Genomic DNA, 15,688 nt, shown 5'->3' with positions numbered 1-15,688 from the left:
TTCCGTAAGGCGTTGGCAGCCTATTTCTATTTCCCGATACTCGTAGGGAAAACCATCTTATCTACGTAATTTGTAGTGAGGCCACCAAATTTAGCGTTCCTTGATTTATCGTAATACGCACTGGGGGCTCTTCTGAATTCAGCATAAATCATTGTCTGGACCTTCCATGCAGACCCTCATTATAGCCAGGGTGCTAACATTTTAGCAGGCACGATACAATTACGTTACAGCCTCATTACTCATATGAGGTACCTATGGCTGTAATGATACAATAAGGTGAAACATATATCATGATCATGACCTTTATACCCATGCATGGAGGCATGCATGCATGCAATCATTTATTAATTTTATACTCACACAATACGGCCAAACTATCTGCAATTATAGATTTCATGTTTCATGACTAGCGGTGTATGTTTATAAAGTACTTACCTTAGAATGTAAGAGTAGAAGTGTCCAGACACGCCCTTACTGGCCTTAGTATGGCCTTTGTGGAATGCAGCATCTGAAACTTTCACTTTCACAACTCCATTGAAACTGAAACAGGGTCAAAGGTCATTTCCTACGATGATTTGCGGCAAAATACTTTGCTACTGTCGTAAAATCAATTAAAATTGCTTCTTTTAATATTTACAAGATTAAAAATATGTTTATCTTTGAATAGCTATTATCTAGCGTGAACACTATGTAAAATCATAGATTTTCGTTTTATTCACACGTAACGTTACAGATTCTGTGATTGGTTTGACAGATGCACTTTATCTACAAACCACCAGGTGTCGCTGTGACACCGCTAACGTGTACTACGCAGGCGTACATCAAAACCCAAGATGGAGGAAGGCGGAAGAAAAATTGTGTTTCTGTGCAGTTTGCTGCTGTTTTTCCGTCAAATGAGCTGTTTTCTTCACATCGAAGAGCTGAACGAGATGAAATATGGCATCGAGATTCAAAATACTCCAGTAGAAAGACCTGAGGTGCGTTGAATATCAGATATGTTGTGCAATATTATTATTTGTTCGTGTGCCATATGTGTGACATAAATTTTTAAGTGCCCTTGGACAATTAATATAATAGATTTGCTCATTTAAAGTTTTAGGGGATTGGTATTGGAATTTGTTAAATCAGCCATAAAGGCATGTTTGGCATCGTGGTTTGAATAATAATGTGACAGACCACACCGGGTATCAATGATATTTGTAAAATGATATTGGCAACGTTATATAAGTTATATGAAAAAAAATATGTGCCAGAAAAATCAACACTTTTAGGAAAAGCAACGCTTCTTCCTGATCAATGATCATCCATATCATTCTGCAGATTTAAACCTGAGGTTCAGGATGGAGTAGACTACTATCCAATATTGACTTTCTGCATATTTTCATATCATAAATTATTTGCTTGTTACTAGTGTAATAATAATGTTAATACTTTTGCATAGAAGAATGGAACAAATCTACTTCTAGATACAGCATTATGACAAACACTCAACATTTCTTAAATGTTCATAGAAGCCTGATCATGAAAGCAATTTTCAGTTTCCATTCCTCATTGGGAAACCAATTTTTCAACATTTAACTCCATAGGGAAGTTAGTGGCACCTAAATTTTGCATAGATTTCCTGAATTCATCATAAATTACTTGTTGGCCTTTTGCCTTTGGCATAACCCGTACTAGCACATATCCAGAACACCCATGCAGAGCCTCACTCAGATACTGTGATAGGCAACTGTCAATCAATGTTTGTACCTTTTTTAAGGTTTACACTGTATCACAGTGACTGTAGTACTTCAGAATTGTTCCAAACTCTACACAAAACATCTCCCTTCCCCCAGAACAGCAAAAGTACTACTAGTAGTAAGTTCCTGTAAAAAGAAAAGGATATAGTATATACAAATGTTTGTATCTGCAGGCGTTGCTGCCGGATGTTCTGTATGTGGCGTCCAAGTACGGCCAGGAGTACCAGTGTGTGCTGCCCAAGGTGTCGGGGCAGGGGGAGGGGGAGGAGGCACAGGAGGAGGAGAATCAACAGAACTTCAACATCTCCTACCTCCTGGCACCCATGGGGAAGGCTCCATGTCTCACCAAGGTATTACCAATCACTATTGATGTACAGTTTGTATTGGATTAGATCTGGTGTATCATTTGCAGCCAGTAGGTACCCAATTTTGAGTGATGAGGCTGCATTACTTGCTTGAGGCACCTCCTCGAACACGGGACCGTTTTACAAAAGACCAATTATTGGTCGGGCTTTGTAGCATCCAGTCTTCTTTGCTGGTCTCCCTTCCAAGTACTGTCCGGACTGCACGTTGCTTAACTTCTGAGATCAAGGGATCGAGTGTGTCAACGCGCCACACGGCTGTAGTTATACTGTTACACACCAGGTTGGCATACAAAGAATACATAAAGCTGTGTGACGTACAGATTTGATTAATCTATTCTCACCAAGAAGAAGGACCCCTACCCTTTTGATAACTGTGGTGGGTTCTTTTATTATTACATGCTGGAGGTGTACTGTGTCTGTTCCAGGGCTTTCTCCAGCTTTTAGTGGTTTAAAATGGTTTTCAGAAGCTGACCTTTTATTACCAAAGGCAATTTTGTAATTCCTGTTTTTTGCTCTAACTTCTTAGCATTTTCTCAAACGCAACATTGATTATTTTACAGGAAAAAGACTGGTGGACATATGAGTTCTGTTATGGAAAAAACATTAGACAGTACCATATGGAAGGTAAGAGAGAGAGCGTTCATGTTTCTCATATTTTCTAGATCTTATTTCCCTTTCATCTCACAACATTTTGTGACAAGCTACATACAACAATGTTAAATGCATTTTTCCCATCAATGTTTCAGAAGGTGAAATTAAAGGCGATATCTACTACATCGGCTTTTATGAGTCTGACAAAAACTGGACCAACACTTCTAATGAGGTAGGACTACGCAATAAGCAAAGATTACACACATTTTGCTTGTCTATAAAGTGTTTTCTTTGCTAAAGGAATTCAGAATACTAGTAGCTTGGATGTATAAATGTATGCCTAATGATATCACTAAGATGTTGATACTATTACTAGTGAATTTGAGTAAAAAAATAACTCAAAGTACTTTTATTCTACTATTTCTGAGAGCTGGCCCAAACCAGAGAAAACACTACAGGAGGAAACATTTATTTCTTCTTTTTTTTATTAGCCTCAATCTTTAGTCTGATATTAAAAGTTGGCTTTTGCAGTAAAAAGTTGCTAGGGGACCCAAACTTGCCAAGTTCCATTAGTATGACAAAACTTCTATTCAGGGCTGTCTCAAGGACCCGTTCTTCCATCCCAGGACGGAAATTTGCTTGTTGGGACGAAAATAAATATTTCCCAGGGCTCGAAATACACTTTTCAGTTAACTTGCACCAGTGCAAGTTGAGCAAAAGGTAACTTGCACCAAAAGAAACTTACTTGCACAACCCAAAACAGTGAACTGTTAACTCTTTATCTCCTATTCTGAAAATTTGCAAATGGATGTGAGTAAATGGGGATACATAAAGACCACATGTTTGGATACTTTTAAGTATTTGTTTTTCCATAGCATATTTTTTTTTAGTTTTAAATTGTAGTTTCAAAAAAGGTGAATTTAGGCTTAATTAAAGATCAATCCAATGTCTACAACTTGATAAGATCCATAGATTTCTTCTGCATGCCTCGCGATTGACATCCATCACTAATCGCTGGAATGAAGTGGTAAAACAACTCATTACAAGTACATATAACTGGAAAAACCAGTTGAACATATCAAAGTCACTAACTTGTATGCAAATGTGACTTAAATGCAAATCAAGGTAAGACAACACCAAAGGGATCTTAAGCATTGTAGAGATGGAATTGTCTTGAAATATTGTTTACCTGGATGTCTAACCTCCATGGACAAACTTAGGCTTTTTTATCAAGTGTTATTTTCTTTTACCTTTCAATGACAGATAATATTCTTGGTGTTTGTAAGCTTTTTCTAATGTCAGGTATTAGAGGACAAAATTAACTTGCACTGGTGCAAGTTTGGTCTAAACTTACTTGCACCACACTAATCTTACATGCACAAACTTGCATATGCATGTGGTATTTCGAGCCCTGTTTCCCCATCTGTCCCAAAAATCTTAAACGTGAAACTGTTGAAAATCAACCTTTATGAGCTCAGAATGACACATTCAACAAGGGAAATCAACATTTGGGCTCCCAAACAGTCAGTGTCTTTGAGATGGGAAAAAAATTAAAGGTGGAGACAGTCCTGGTTCCAACATACAAATTTTGTATGTTAGAAGTAGTTGGACCCACTGGACAGAGCCACGTAAGCACGGTGTAAAGACTATATCCGACTGCTGCCTACCCCTGAGTCAGGGATCCCAGCAGCAGTGTTACACTGTTATCAAAAATAGATAGTTTGCTACTTCTACTAGGACTAACTGTCAGCATGTTTGTCCTGCAGGCTGCCGGCAGCCATCGACTACAGCGCTACCACAGTCAGAAGTACATCAACGGGACGACCTGCGACCTCACAGGGCATTACCGACAGGCGGAGGTCAGGGTAGGTCACGGGGATTCTCACTGTTTCTTATAACGGTCCTTTGTTTGATGGAATTTTGCTGCGTTTGACAAAAAAAATTGACTGAAAAATTTTAAGACCATTCCGTTAACCTTGAGGCTTGACAGACAAAAATTTTGTAAGTAGAGACATAAAAATGTCCTGAAAATGGAAAATGATTCTTTGTATGATCTTTCATAAATGGGAAATGAAATGGCAGAAAAGATTCCAGGTAGCTAGTGCCTAATGTCTAATACTTTTTAAAGATTTCCCTTTCAATCAATAGAAATTGATAAGTGGGTACCATCTGGACAGTAGTTCACTCCAATGTTTATTATACACTATATACAGTTGCTTCTTGCTCCAACTTTTATTACACACTTTTATACGTATGGAGGGCGCTGCTTGGTCGGTACACATCTGATTCAGCAAATAAAGGAATGGGTTCAATTGCTCACTCAAAAAGGCGTTCCAACACCTGAAATGCCCTCCATCCACTTGTAAGATGGCCTGTTGTCATCAAACAAGCGCTCTAGAACCCATTCCTTACTTTGCCCATTAACTGACATCTCCACCGAAAGGTTTGAAAGTGTCCAGACGAGTAGCAGAAATAAACATAGGAGCGAACTACTACCTGGATGTTAGCCAGGCTAAGAAATTGATGTATCTTTTTTTTTCTAAATATATTCTAGTTCTTGTGCGAGGAGCGGATGGGAGATTACATCAACCCGGGTAGACAAGCCGTCTTCGTGTAGCTACATCATCTGGTCCACACGACCCAGATCGGCCACACCCCCTACCTGTGACCCCTGCAGAGCCACAAGCCTCAACCAATCATGTGCAACCCTGTCCTGCCACACGAGCAGTTTGTAGAGTACCTCAGAATACAGGAAGGTAAGGACCAATCGCAGGCAAGCCTGTCCTGTCTGTCATTTAAGTATCAGCCAATCATGAGCAAGCCTGTTCTACACCAGAATACAGGAAGGTAAGGGACCAATCAGGGGCATGTCTGTCCTGTCTGTCATTTAGTATCTGCCAATCATGTGCAACCCTGTCCTGCCTCATGAGCAGTTTGTGGAGTACCTCAGAATACAGGAAGGTAAGGACCAATCACAGGCATGATTGTCCTGTCTGTCATTTAAGTATCAGCCAATCATGAGCAAGCCTGTTCTACATACCAGAATACAGAAAGGTAAGGACCAATCACAGGCATGTCTGTCCTGTCATCAGTCATTCAGGTATTGGAGTACAAGGTTTGCAAGCATCTAATTTTCTCTTGTTGATGCGTTGACCTGAGTTGAGTAGGGAAAAGGTGTAAAGGCCTTTTCCAAGGGCACAAGTTTTGGGGCCTAAAAGGGAAGCAAACCCAGCATATTTAGGTTTTGATTCAACAATTCAACTTCTCTAACCATAAGACCAGTCCTAGCCAACTCCCTGTAACAATAAATGGCATATGTCATTACTTTTTTTCAAAGATATCTATTGGCAGAAAGCTGTAGACAATGGAGAAAGCTCCATATTTTAGCAAAACTTTTAAAATTTAAAGGAATGTCTTAAGTTTTTTTTCTTCTTTTTTTCAGAAAGTGAACTGAGACAGAAAGCTAAGATTGCTGAACTGAAGAGGAAACTGCAAGAGAAGAAGGCAACACTGGAGAAGGAAAAGGAAATGGAGGAGCAAAAACTGAAAGAAAACCTTGCCAAGATTGGGATAGACAGAAGAAAAGAGATGGAAATGGAGAACACAGACAATTCTGAAGAACTTGAAATATCCAGAGTCCCAGGAACTGGAACCAATGAGATTCCAGATAGCATGGTTTCCATGGAAACCGAAGAGACTGAGGATGCTGTTGTCATGGAAACAAGAAGTATGGATGATATGCAGAAGGGTGAAGGTCTGGGGCGTGGCAGGGTGAAGGTTGCCAAGGCAACAAGGGAGGATGATGAAGATGATGATGATGAGGTTTGTACACACTCATTCTTTTACTATCCGATTTAGCAAATTGCTAAATCTCCTAATCTCCAAGCAGATCCTACAATGGCATAAAATAGTACCAAACTGGTCAAGGAGTGTAGTTAGCCAAGAGGTGTCCATTTGCCAACACACTCCTAGGCCGGCTTCACTCCGCTGCCAGCTTTTGATACTATCTTATGCTGCCGTAGGATCTGCTTGGAGAGTAAAATCTCTGTCTTGCAAGGGTTGGACATTGCAGGATGTTGTTCAGGCCTGATTGTCGATCTCCAGCTGACTCTGTCAAAGGGTTGGCCTTTCGCAGGTTCAGTTTATAGATGTTTATTATACAAATATTCTAATTGAGCTGAAATATTTAGAAACCTTCAGTTCAGTTCAGTTCATTCTCGTAAGAGGTCCAATTAATGATGTCCAACCATGCATCTCTAGCTAGCAGGTTGTGGTCCTTTAGACCGACCTCCTCCTCCAATATCAGGTTCTGTCGTCCCCTTTTTCTCTTCATGTCAGGTTGCCAGAGGAAAACTTAATCGTACCAATTTTTGTGTAGATGTTTATATATTTTTGTGTAGAGTTTTTTATTTGTATTCATGAAGATGTTAGTGCTACATTAGCTAATAAAGTAAATGGTTAGTAAGTGTAAAATGTTGCTCTTATTTGGATGTTTCAGGATGAAGATACGGAGGTGGAAGTTGAAAAGGAAGAAGAAGACGAGGATGAAAAAGAAGACAATGACATAATAGAGGCGTTGGAGTTGAAAGAACTGAACAAAGCTCTTAAGAAACTCCAGAAAACCCTGCTGGAGGCCATGGAGAATAGAGTAAAGGAGGCCGAGGATGCTGGGGCTGACATAGACATTGAAGGTTAGTCAAATACATTGCTCAGTATCCAAATTAAGATCCTACAATACTCTTAGCCAGGGTTCTAGCCAGCATCCATCCTTTCTGTCCTTTGACAGAATTTTGCTGCTGGGGATGGACAAAACTTTTGCCCATTCTGTCCTCTGTGGCAGACAAAAATTGGCATGTGATGACATTAATTGAGCCAAACTGAGCCTAGCAGCAAAATTTGTCTCTCAAAATAAAGAAAATAGCCTTTCATAGGGCTTAGATTTCAACATTTTCCCGGGGAGCATACCCCTAGACCCTCTAAGGATCATTGCACCTTCAACGGGATTTCCAATCAAAATTCAGGGAATGGAAACAATTTTCAGGCTGGCTAGAACACTGCTCTAACTTATGTGTTTTGTTTTAGATGTAGATGAGAAGATGGATCTCTAGTCAGTGAACACATGTGTTTTGTTTCAGATGTAGATGAGAAGATAGAGAGTCTGAACCTTGCGGAGTCCGTTGACCCCGGTGACCTGCGGACTGTGGTGAAGCAAGCCGTGCAGGACAGGCTGCAGAAACAGGAACCTTCCCAGGATGCCGCGGGGCAGGAAACTGAGGAAGACAACACATTAAGGTAAAAAAAATTATGATATCAATGAAGCTTTGATTTATTGCATTTTTTTTAGCTTTTACTGTTTAGTCTTATCACCAAAAGATGGAATCCACTTATTATGCAAAACATGTGAAAGTTTTGTCTAATCTTATTTAGCTTTTCTGTGGCAGTGTAATGTCTATATTAAACTTGGATGCAGCACCACTAACATTGGCACTTATGCATGTCCAACATTGTTTTTTGATTCTAACAACATTATCTTTGATTAAACACCTTTTTGCCTTGCCGCCAGGCAAGGCTTTACGCCAGCTTTTTTCCATGGATCAATGGACGGACCTTTTAACCCAGCCCTTCCAAAGCCCCTTCCAAAGGCCCTTCCAAATCGCCTTTCTCATGGACAAGTTTGACGGCTCAGGCAGACAATGGTACATCCCTGTTGAATTTTAAACCGTCCATTTTACGTATTTGTTTCTGTTTGCGGTCGGTTCTAAAAGCATTTAATATTTGGTTACATTGAATAAATGAAGCGTTTGTATGGTAAAATTCCAAATTCATTTGGAGTGACATAAAATCAAGTGCATTATCTCGCAACAAGAATTGCATTAGCTATTCATAAAGATGAAACAATTTCCAAATCAGGCTAATAAATTGTATGTGAATATATAAGTAGCCATGACGTCATCAAAACGTTGGAGAGGCCTTCCGAGACCGCAGCAAAACGCTAACGTGAGTTTAGGAGAGCGCCAGCTCAAAACGTCACACGAGAAGTCGCAATAGATAATATTTAGGATCATTTTGTTATATCGCTGTGGCTATTGACACACTGAGTGTGCCTATAGCCTAAACAGGCTATTGACACACCGAGATTCCAGCCAGCCAATCAGAGCTTGTAACATGCCTTTCCCGACATTATTTTGCCAGGCTCTCGTCTCATTACAAACTTTTCACATAAGTAACAGTTGTTTAGACATTTTTCGGAGGATTAGACATTAGAATCTTTGAATCTTGGAATGAACGGACGTATTCAAGTTATGCCTTAGATTTGGATACCTGTTAATACGAGTTGGTACTGTGAATGTTAGCATGGCGTAGTGGTTAGCGTGATTAGTCGCCACACTGCCGACCCCGGTTCGAACCCGCCTAGTGAAAGTTTTTTTTTTTCAATTGTCCTTTTACCTTTTTATAACATCCATTTGATATAAGAATATTTTCGTCATGCGACCAGAACCATGAAAACCCACCTTTGGGACTTTTTGGTCTGCATTTTCAAGAGTGCATGTTTAGGTAACAGTTACGTTTATTTTTTTCAGCCGCAGAATCCACCCGCTACGTTCTTATTTTGGACGGTACACTTATTATTTCTTTTAAATTGGACCAGGGACCCCTGAAATAATAAAATGTGGGGTTTTCCAAGGATAAAAGCTCCTTGGGTTTTCTAACCATAATTCTGCGGTATTTTTGCTCAAAATTCACGCCGTCGAAGCATATATTTCCGCGCCGCTATGTCATCCAAACATATCGGTTGATCTCGCTATGACGCTACAAAGTTCTTTCAAAATAATGAAAGTAAAACAACAACTATAACTTCGCTTCACTTGTGATATCAGTTTTGAGGCCGCAAATTCTCCCTAACGGCAGGAATTCGTCGGCAAACACAGCTGAAAACGTGTTCCAACATGGTCACATGCGGTGTTTGCATGGTACTAAATATAGTTAGCTCATTTGCATACTTGTGACTGGCTACATGCGGCCTATACCGTAAACACGTGAAAAAGATCGTATTTTGGGTTGATGATGGGCACAGAATGCCATTTGTATTTTCAGAGTGTTGCCTTTCAAATATAATCGTAAGATTTTCTCATTTTCGTGGTTTCTAGTGTCAAAATTTTAATAATACGTATTTAGCAGACAAGCAAATTATCCTTACTGCACGCCAAGGCACAGCATTTTGCCTTGCCGGGCTTGAAGTGCCGACCTACCTTTTCCTGACGATATTCCTACCACGCGGCAAGGCACAGCTTTTTAAAAAAGATTTCTTGTTTCAAGTGGTTTAAATAATGTACTCCTTTACTCTACTTTTTTACTTGGAATTTGTATATGCATGAAGTCTTCGGGCATTATTTTGCTGATGAATATCATAATTATAATCTTTATTGCAAACTCATGCCCGAAGGCTAATTGCAAACAGCGTGGTGTACATGATTGTATACTCAACAAGGAAGGAACAAGATATTTATAAATGAACGGGGAATAGCATCTATTCTGAGTCTACTTCTGCTTAAGCTGTTTAATGGGTTTGACTTCTTTTCTGTGTGCAGTGGGAGATGAATTGTCCAACATTTTCATAGATAAAGGGGTTGGACGACTTATAAATCAAAATTTTTGACCACCCTTTTCTCTGTAACAATATGGACACGGGTAAGCCCAACCCTTTCGGCAAAAATTTATCTATATATACTTATATATCAAAATTTTTGCACTGTGACATTAAGAGTTGTAAAGCCAGCTCTGTGACATCATGATCATACATGTGGCCTGTACAAGATAGAAGAGAAGCTAGCCTCCTATTTGATTGTTGATTCAGAGGTTGTTGCTTTTTACTCCCAATATAGATACACATCCCAGCAGGACGGAGACATGACTGACAGTACAGAAGATGAAGATGATATAGATGAGGATGAGGAGGATGAAGAAGAGGAGGAGGATGCTGAGTTTGTTAAGGAGTTTGAGGAGGAACTTGGCAGTCTCAAGCACAAGTCCAGGCTGTCTAAGATGACGGAGAAAGTCCGACAGGAGATGACCAAGCAGTTTGATGACATCATTGATGAGGTGGGTGAAGAACTACCTCTACAGGTCATCTGTTGATGTTGTCATAAAGTAGTTTGACTTTTTATTGGCTTATTTTTATCAACAGGCTGTTAAAATAAAAAAAAGGTTTTGTTCCATTTATAGGTCTGTGAAAACCCCTAATTTGATGTAGTCAGTTCCTAAAATGATGTCAGCAAAAACCAAGACGGCAGCATTTTTGAGGATTGCAATAACTTCTTCATTATTTTCAAATCAGACTTTTTGGACCCTTGAGGTGGTGGGCTACGTACTCTGTATACGAGATTTTATCTCCCTGAACTTGCCTATGTGTTTTGTGCCCTCAAATTTGAAACAAGAGTGTTTGCATTGAAGCATCAAACCTGCATTAATTGTAGATGGAAGACACATATTTTTTGCATCATTTTCCAGGCAGAGGAGGAACTTGGCACTGAAGAGGGCACAGACCCGGGGGTGGATCGCAGCGATGCGGCCAGGAAACTGGCAAACACCCTGAACAAACTTCTGGAGAAGATGGAGAAGAAAAGTTCCCCAGAGACAAAGGGGGAGGGGGGCGAGGGGGATGCTCTGGAGGAAGAGGAAGAAGAAGAGGATGAAGGTTGGGCTTTAGCTATTGTTATGTACAGGGCTCGAAATACCATATGCATAATATTATGCAAGTTTGTGCAATGTAAAACTGCTATGGTGCAAGTAATTTTAGACCAAACTTGCACCAACTTGCAAGTTGCTTTTATCCATGCCACTGTTCCACCATTAGAAATAATTTACACAAAGTTGACAAACCAAGAATATTATTTGGCCCAATAATCTTGAATCAAAGAAAATAAGCCTAAATTTGCTTGATTTTCCACTACTTTTGGGAGTGCAAGTATTTTTCTTTGGTGCAAGTTTTGACTCAACTGGCACCAGTGCAAGTTACTAAAAAATGTATTTTGAGCCCTGGTATGTGGGACATGATGTACCGTTAGCTTCTGTAAGATGTAGCCTGGATCATAACCATCCAGATAGTAGTTCGCTCTGATGTTTATTATACACCATATACAGTCGCTTCTCTTTCCAATTTTTATTATACACTATTATATACGGTCGCTTCTCTGCCATTCTGTCTGGGAACCTTGACATCTCCAAATTTTGGATGAGGGCACTGATTGGTCCCTAGACATGAGCGAATTAAGTAATGGGTCCAAGCGCTCATTTGCAAGCTAGGCGTTCCAACGCCCAAAACACGTTCCGCCCGCTATGCTATTCATAGCCCCAGTTCTTTTTGTTACTCACACACACTACTTCGGCATGAGCCTACTGGTATAGTATTGTGTGCGAGTAGCTTGACAAATTTAGGCTAGAGGGAATACATTCTGCATTTTTGGAAAAATATTGCCTTTCTAATTCACTGTCTGTTTGTACTTCTTTTTCCTCAGAGCCACCCTTCTCCACCCCCCCACCAAAACAGGACCTGAGAAGCCGGGATCAGGTCAAAGTTCGCGTGACGAAGATTCAGCTGGGCGACAAGGAGCGGCTGCAGGAGAACAAGGGGCATGATGGGATATCTGCTCAGGACCGCAGGAAGATGGAGGAAACTGTGAAGGAAGAACTGGAGAAGGCCGGGATGAAGACACAAGGTCAGAGGTCAAAAGTCAAGGTTTAGTTAAGGTCATACAAGATGCAGTATGAAAATTTAAAAAAAAAAGAACCAGCCTGAGGGTAGTTTATTTTATCCAGTCCATCTGACATACATCTAAAGCCATTTAATGATCCAACCTTTTACTTTTTTTCAACCTACTTTCCCAAATAACCAACCTTCCTTGGCTACTCCCTCTTTTTTTTTAGTTTACAATTCTCTGTGGGATAACAATTTTTGCCTCTGTAAAATGGATGGTTTGTCTTGACTGCCATTTGTATGCCAGAGCAATGTTTGTCAGCAAGATAACTAGAGAACACATAGATGGATTTTTCTAATAGTTGGTACGACGGTAGGTCTTCATATGACAAAGAAATTATAGGAATTACATTTATAAAGGTTAGAATCATGGAAATTACGGTTTGGTAGGGCGCTCTAGCAGTGTGTTATGGTACTGTAGAGGAACATCCGGTTTTGATATTTTTTGTTCTGGACTTGCTCTGGTCATGATTTTTCAGTCACTGTGGTAGCTGTTAAAAGGGATAATTTTGAGTGTTAGCTCCCAAGTGGTTTACCAAGTGCGGTGAATGCCATTTCTGTCTGATTTTGAAAAGGAATAATTGAAGAATGGGCTGAAGGATCTGATGACTAGGTATGCAGATAGCTTAATATGTAATCGTTTACAAAATTTATAGGCTTGTTATTATTTTCCTTTATGGTCATTTGGGCAACACAATTGAAACATCTCTCTCTGTCCACAGGAAACATTGAAGTGAAGATCATCACCACTGGTTACTATGGTGATGATGATGATGTCCATCTTCTGGGAGATGAGGAGACTTCGTACTTCAGAGAGATGATTGTCACAATGCTGGTGAGTATGAACACAGGATAGGGATGTGTACCCAGTAAGGTGAAAATTATTCAGGTACAGGTGCAAAATATTGGAAAATCATGTACTGTAGGGGTGGGTACCGGTACAGAAAATTCAGGTCCAGGTCCAGTTCAGGTCTACAGGATCAGGTCCAGGTATGGACCTGAACCTGGACCTAATTATATGTGAAATCTTGTGAATGGGCGATACCTAAAAGAATTTCACTCCAAAGGATTCTGTTCGGTGGAGTATCAGACATCCATTGGCATTTTCAAATCCTATAGCTATCTTCATGTAAACAACACTGACAGTCTCTGTTTTAGACTAAGTACATTGTGTACTTAGCCCGTTGTGGCAAAAATGTGCAATAGAGGTCTTCAATCATTTTCAGAATCCTATCTTCGTGTAAAGTCTGTAAGTTTGACTGTAGAAATTTTGTCCACTGATTTTTTTCAGGTCTGTTTTTTCAGACTGGTACAACATGAAAAACTGCACCTAAATTTGTACCTGATACCCTAATGTACGTGTATGTGTAAGGTAAAGTTAAAGTTGAAAAAATAATGTTTTACACTTGAAACAGGTTACGTCTTCTAATACAAGACATAAGATATGTTTTACACCTGTTCACACTTAACTCATGCTCTTTTTTAGATGGGAGGAGAGGAGGCCCTAGCAGAACAGAGAAGACAACAACAGTTAGAAGAGAACTACAGATTCAAGTTTACTCCCGCTCCAAAAGAAGTCCTCTCAGAAGCAGAAAGCAGTAGAACAGATACTGAGGACACTGATAAATAGCTAAACCAGACCCTTCTAAATTTTTGTATATGAAATGTTCATGTCGGTGTATATTGTATATGTAGGTCATAAGTAAATGGTAATCGGTACTATTATTAGCTGTCAACAATGTACAGGACTGGTACAAATTACTGTTAGATACAAGTTACTGTTTACAGTATGTGATAAGATATAACAATGATTTTCTGCCCACCAAGTTTGTATATTGTACAAAGATATCATCCTAATAATAGAAAGTTACATTCGGCTTACAGTTGTATTTGGTAGGGATTTCTGAGAATTTCACATTTTGATGCAATGCAATGATTTCCTTCATACTGTCTGTAACATGGGGTTCCTTCACTTAAAAAGTGTGGTTAGGCCACACCAATTTAATTTATTGGTTCACGGATTTTTTCATAAAAAATATGGAGCAAGAGGGCGAAATAAAAATAAAAATTGTAAAATGGTTGGGGTAAAGGTAAGGGCTAATCCAAAACATAAAGAATAAAAAGTTTTCAGCTTGAAAAAAGTACAAAAACACTTTTACTGTACAGTTACAGCAACTGTTTGTTGAAAATTACAAAAGTAGTGTCAGCTTTAATGTTTGTCTCATTTTTCATGAATGAAAAATACAACTGCAATAATAATACCCACATTTTAAGGAGCTTATGATATAAAGGCCAATTTGCTACACCAGAACTTGGTAAATGGTTTCATTAATGGTGAAAATTTGCTGAGTGGTAATTTTTAATTTTTTTTCCAAAAAATAGGAGCGAGCAAATCCGTGAACCAAGAAATTAATTTGGTGTGGCCTTATAACAAAACAAATACAATATGTGGAACGGATAAAAACTTAAAGCTCTGAAACTACCGGTAAGTTAGAAGACAAACAATATACCACACCACTAGAACAATCAGAAACACAATGTTTTAGATAGAGTGGACATGTGCACATTTTATAAAGACTGCACCTATGGCCTCAAAAGATCTGATATACTTTAAGGTATATTATAAACTGTACAACTCTGTTAAAGCTATGCTACGTAATATTTGGACTATACAAAAAGTAGATTTTCCTGCCATTTCTTTACATAGTAAGCTAAGTCTACCCTTTAGCATTGAATATCAAGGCTCAGTGAGAGAAGTTGCAACATCAGTGCATCAAACAAACATGTCAGATGATGTAGACTGTGATCTTCCTACATGGACCTCCATGCTTCCTAGGGAAACACGCCCACATCTGGCTTATCAGTGTCTTGTGTGCCTGACTGCACAGTGGGGTGTCTGATGACAGCTGCAACAGAGTTTTTGATGCAAAATGTAACGTAGCATACCTTTAAGGCATTGTTTCATTTTTGAGACAGGTAGATTTGAAGGAAATGTCTAAAAAAAATACCCTCCATGCATCACTGTGGATGATTGATTTATAGCTTGTTTTTTATAAAAGAATTTTAAGCAATTTGGTTTAGACAAGTTTCTAAATGACAATGAAATTTTTGGTCTCTGGGTTCTGCAATTATACAGGACTTATACTTCTACAGTTGGTAGTGCTGTTGGTAGTACATTAACTCTATGGTATGTTTTTGTCTTATATGACATAAAAGGCAATACTATAGGTAGAATTCGT

General features: G+C 39.2%; 2 protein-coding genes across 3 annotated transcripts; both read left to right on the top strand.

Annotated features, from left to right (window-relative positions):
- The first annotated feature begins 788 nt into the window (after positions 1–788).
- Positions 789–5,312, top strand: LOC118403348 (protein OS-9-like). The gene is made up of 6 exons (XM_035802054.1): positions 789–977; positions 1,913–2,089; positions 2,665–2,728; positions 2,851–2,927; positions 4,462–4,560; positions 5,250–5,312. The coding sequence occupies exons 1-6, from the start codon at positions 834–836 to the stop codon at positions 5,310–5,312; spliced, it is 624 nt and encodes a 207-aa protein (XP_035657947.1). The 5' UTR covers positions 789–833.
- A 22-nt stretch (positions 5,313–5,334) lies between these two features.
- On the top strand, positions 5,335–14,438 carry LOC118403319 (myb-like protein X). 2 transcript variants are annotated; one of them, XM_035802016.1, is made up of 9 exons: positions 5,335–5,451; positions 6,138–6,517; positions 7,194–7,386; positions 7,831–7,987; positions 10,579–10,795; positions 11,204–11,390; positions 12,211–12,411; positions 13,172–13,284; positions 13,936–14,438. In XM_035802016.1, the coding sequence occupies exons 1-9, from the start codon at positions 5,394–5,396 to the stop codon at positions 14,077–14,079; spliced, it is 1,650 nt and encodes a 549-aa protein (XP_035657909.1). In that variant the 5' UTR covers positions 5,335–5,393; the 3' UTR covers positions 14,080–14,438. The 2 variants fall into 2 exon arrangements, with proteins under 2 accessions (XP_035657909.1, XP_035657910.1); XM_035802017.1 differs by lacking the exon at positions 5,335–5,451 and adding an exon at positions 5,591–5,656.
- The last annotated feature ends 1,250 nt before the right edge of the window (positions 14,439–15,688 follow it).

Source organism: Branchiostoma floridae, chromosome 16 (assembly GCF_000003815.2).
Source record: "Branchiostoma floridae strain S238N-H82 chromosome 16, Bfl_VNyyK, whole genome shotgun sequence".
Taxonomy (NCBI): Eukaryota; Metazoa; Chordata; class Leptocardii; order Amphioxiformes; family Branchiostomatidae; genus Branchiostoma; species Branchiostoma floridae.
The sequence above is the reverse complement of the archived record's forward strand: the minus strand, read 5'-3'. Positions and strand labels throughout refer to the sequence as shown.

What these genes read in the sequence shown, in the direction of transcription:
- LOC118403348 (XM_035802054.1), top strand. Translation starts at nt 834, where the DNA reads ATGGAGGAAGGCGGAAGAAAAATTGTGTTTCTGTGCAGTTTGCTGCTG. An exon ending in AGGCTCCATGTCTCACCAAG is followed by an intron (nt 2,090 to 2,664) that starts GTATTACCAATC and finishes ATTATTTTACAG; the next exon opens with GAAAAAGACTGGTGGACATA. An exon ending in TAGACAGTACCATATGGAAG is followed by an intron (nt 2,729 to 2,850) that starts GTAAGAGAGAGA and finishes TCAATGTTTCAG; the next exon opens with AAGGTGAAATTAAAGGCGAT.
- LOC118403319 (XM_035802016.1), top strand. Translation starts at nt 5,394, where the DNA reads ATGTGCAACCCTGTCCTGCCACACGAGCAGTTTGTAGAGTACCTCAGA. An exon ending in GGCTGACATAGACATTGAAG is followed by an intron (nt 7,387 to 7,830) that starts GTTAGTCAAATA and finishes GTTTTGTTTCAG; the next exon opens with ATGTAGATGAGAAGATAGAG. An exon ending in GGCCGGGATGAAGACACAAG is followed by an intron (nt 12,412 to 13,171) that starts GTCAGAGGTCAA and finishes CTCTGTCCACAG; the next exon opens with GAAACATTGAAGTGAAGATC.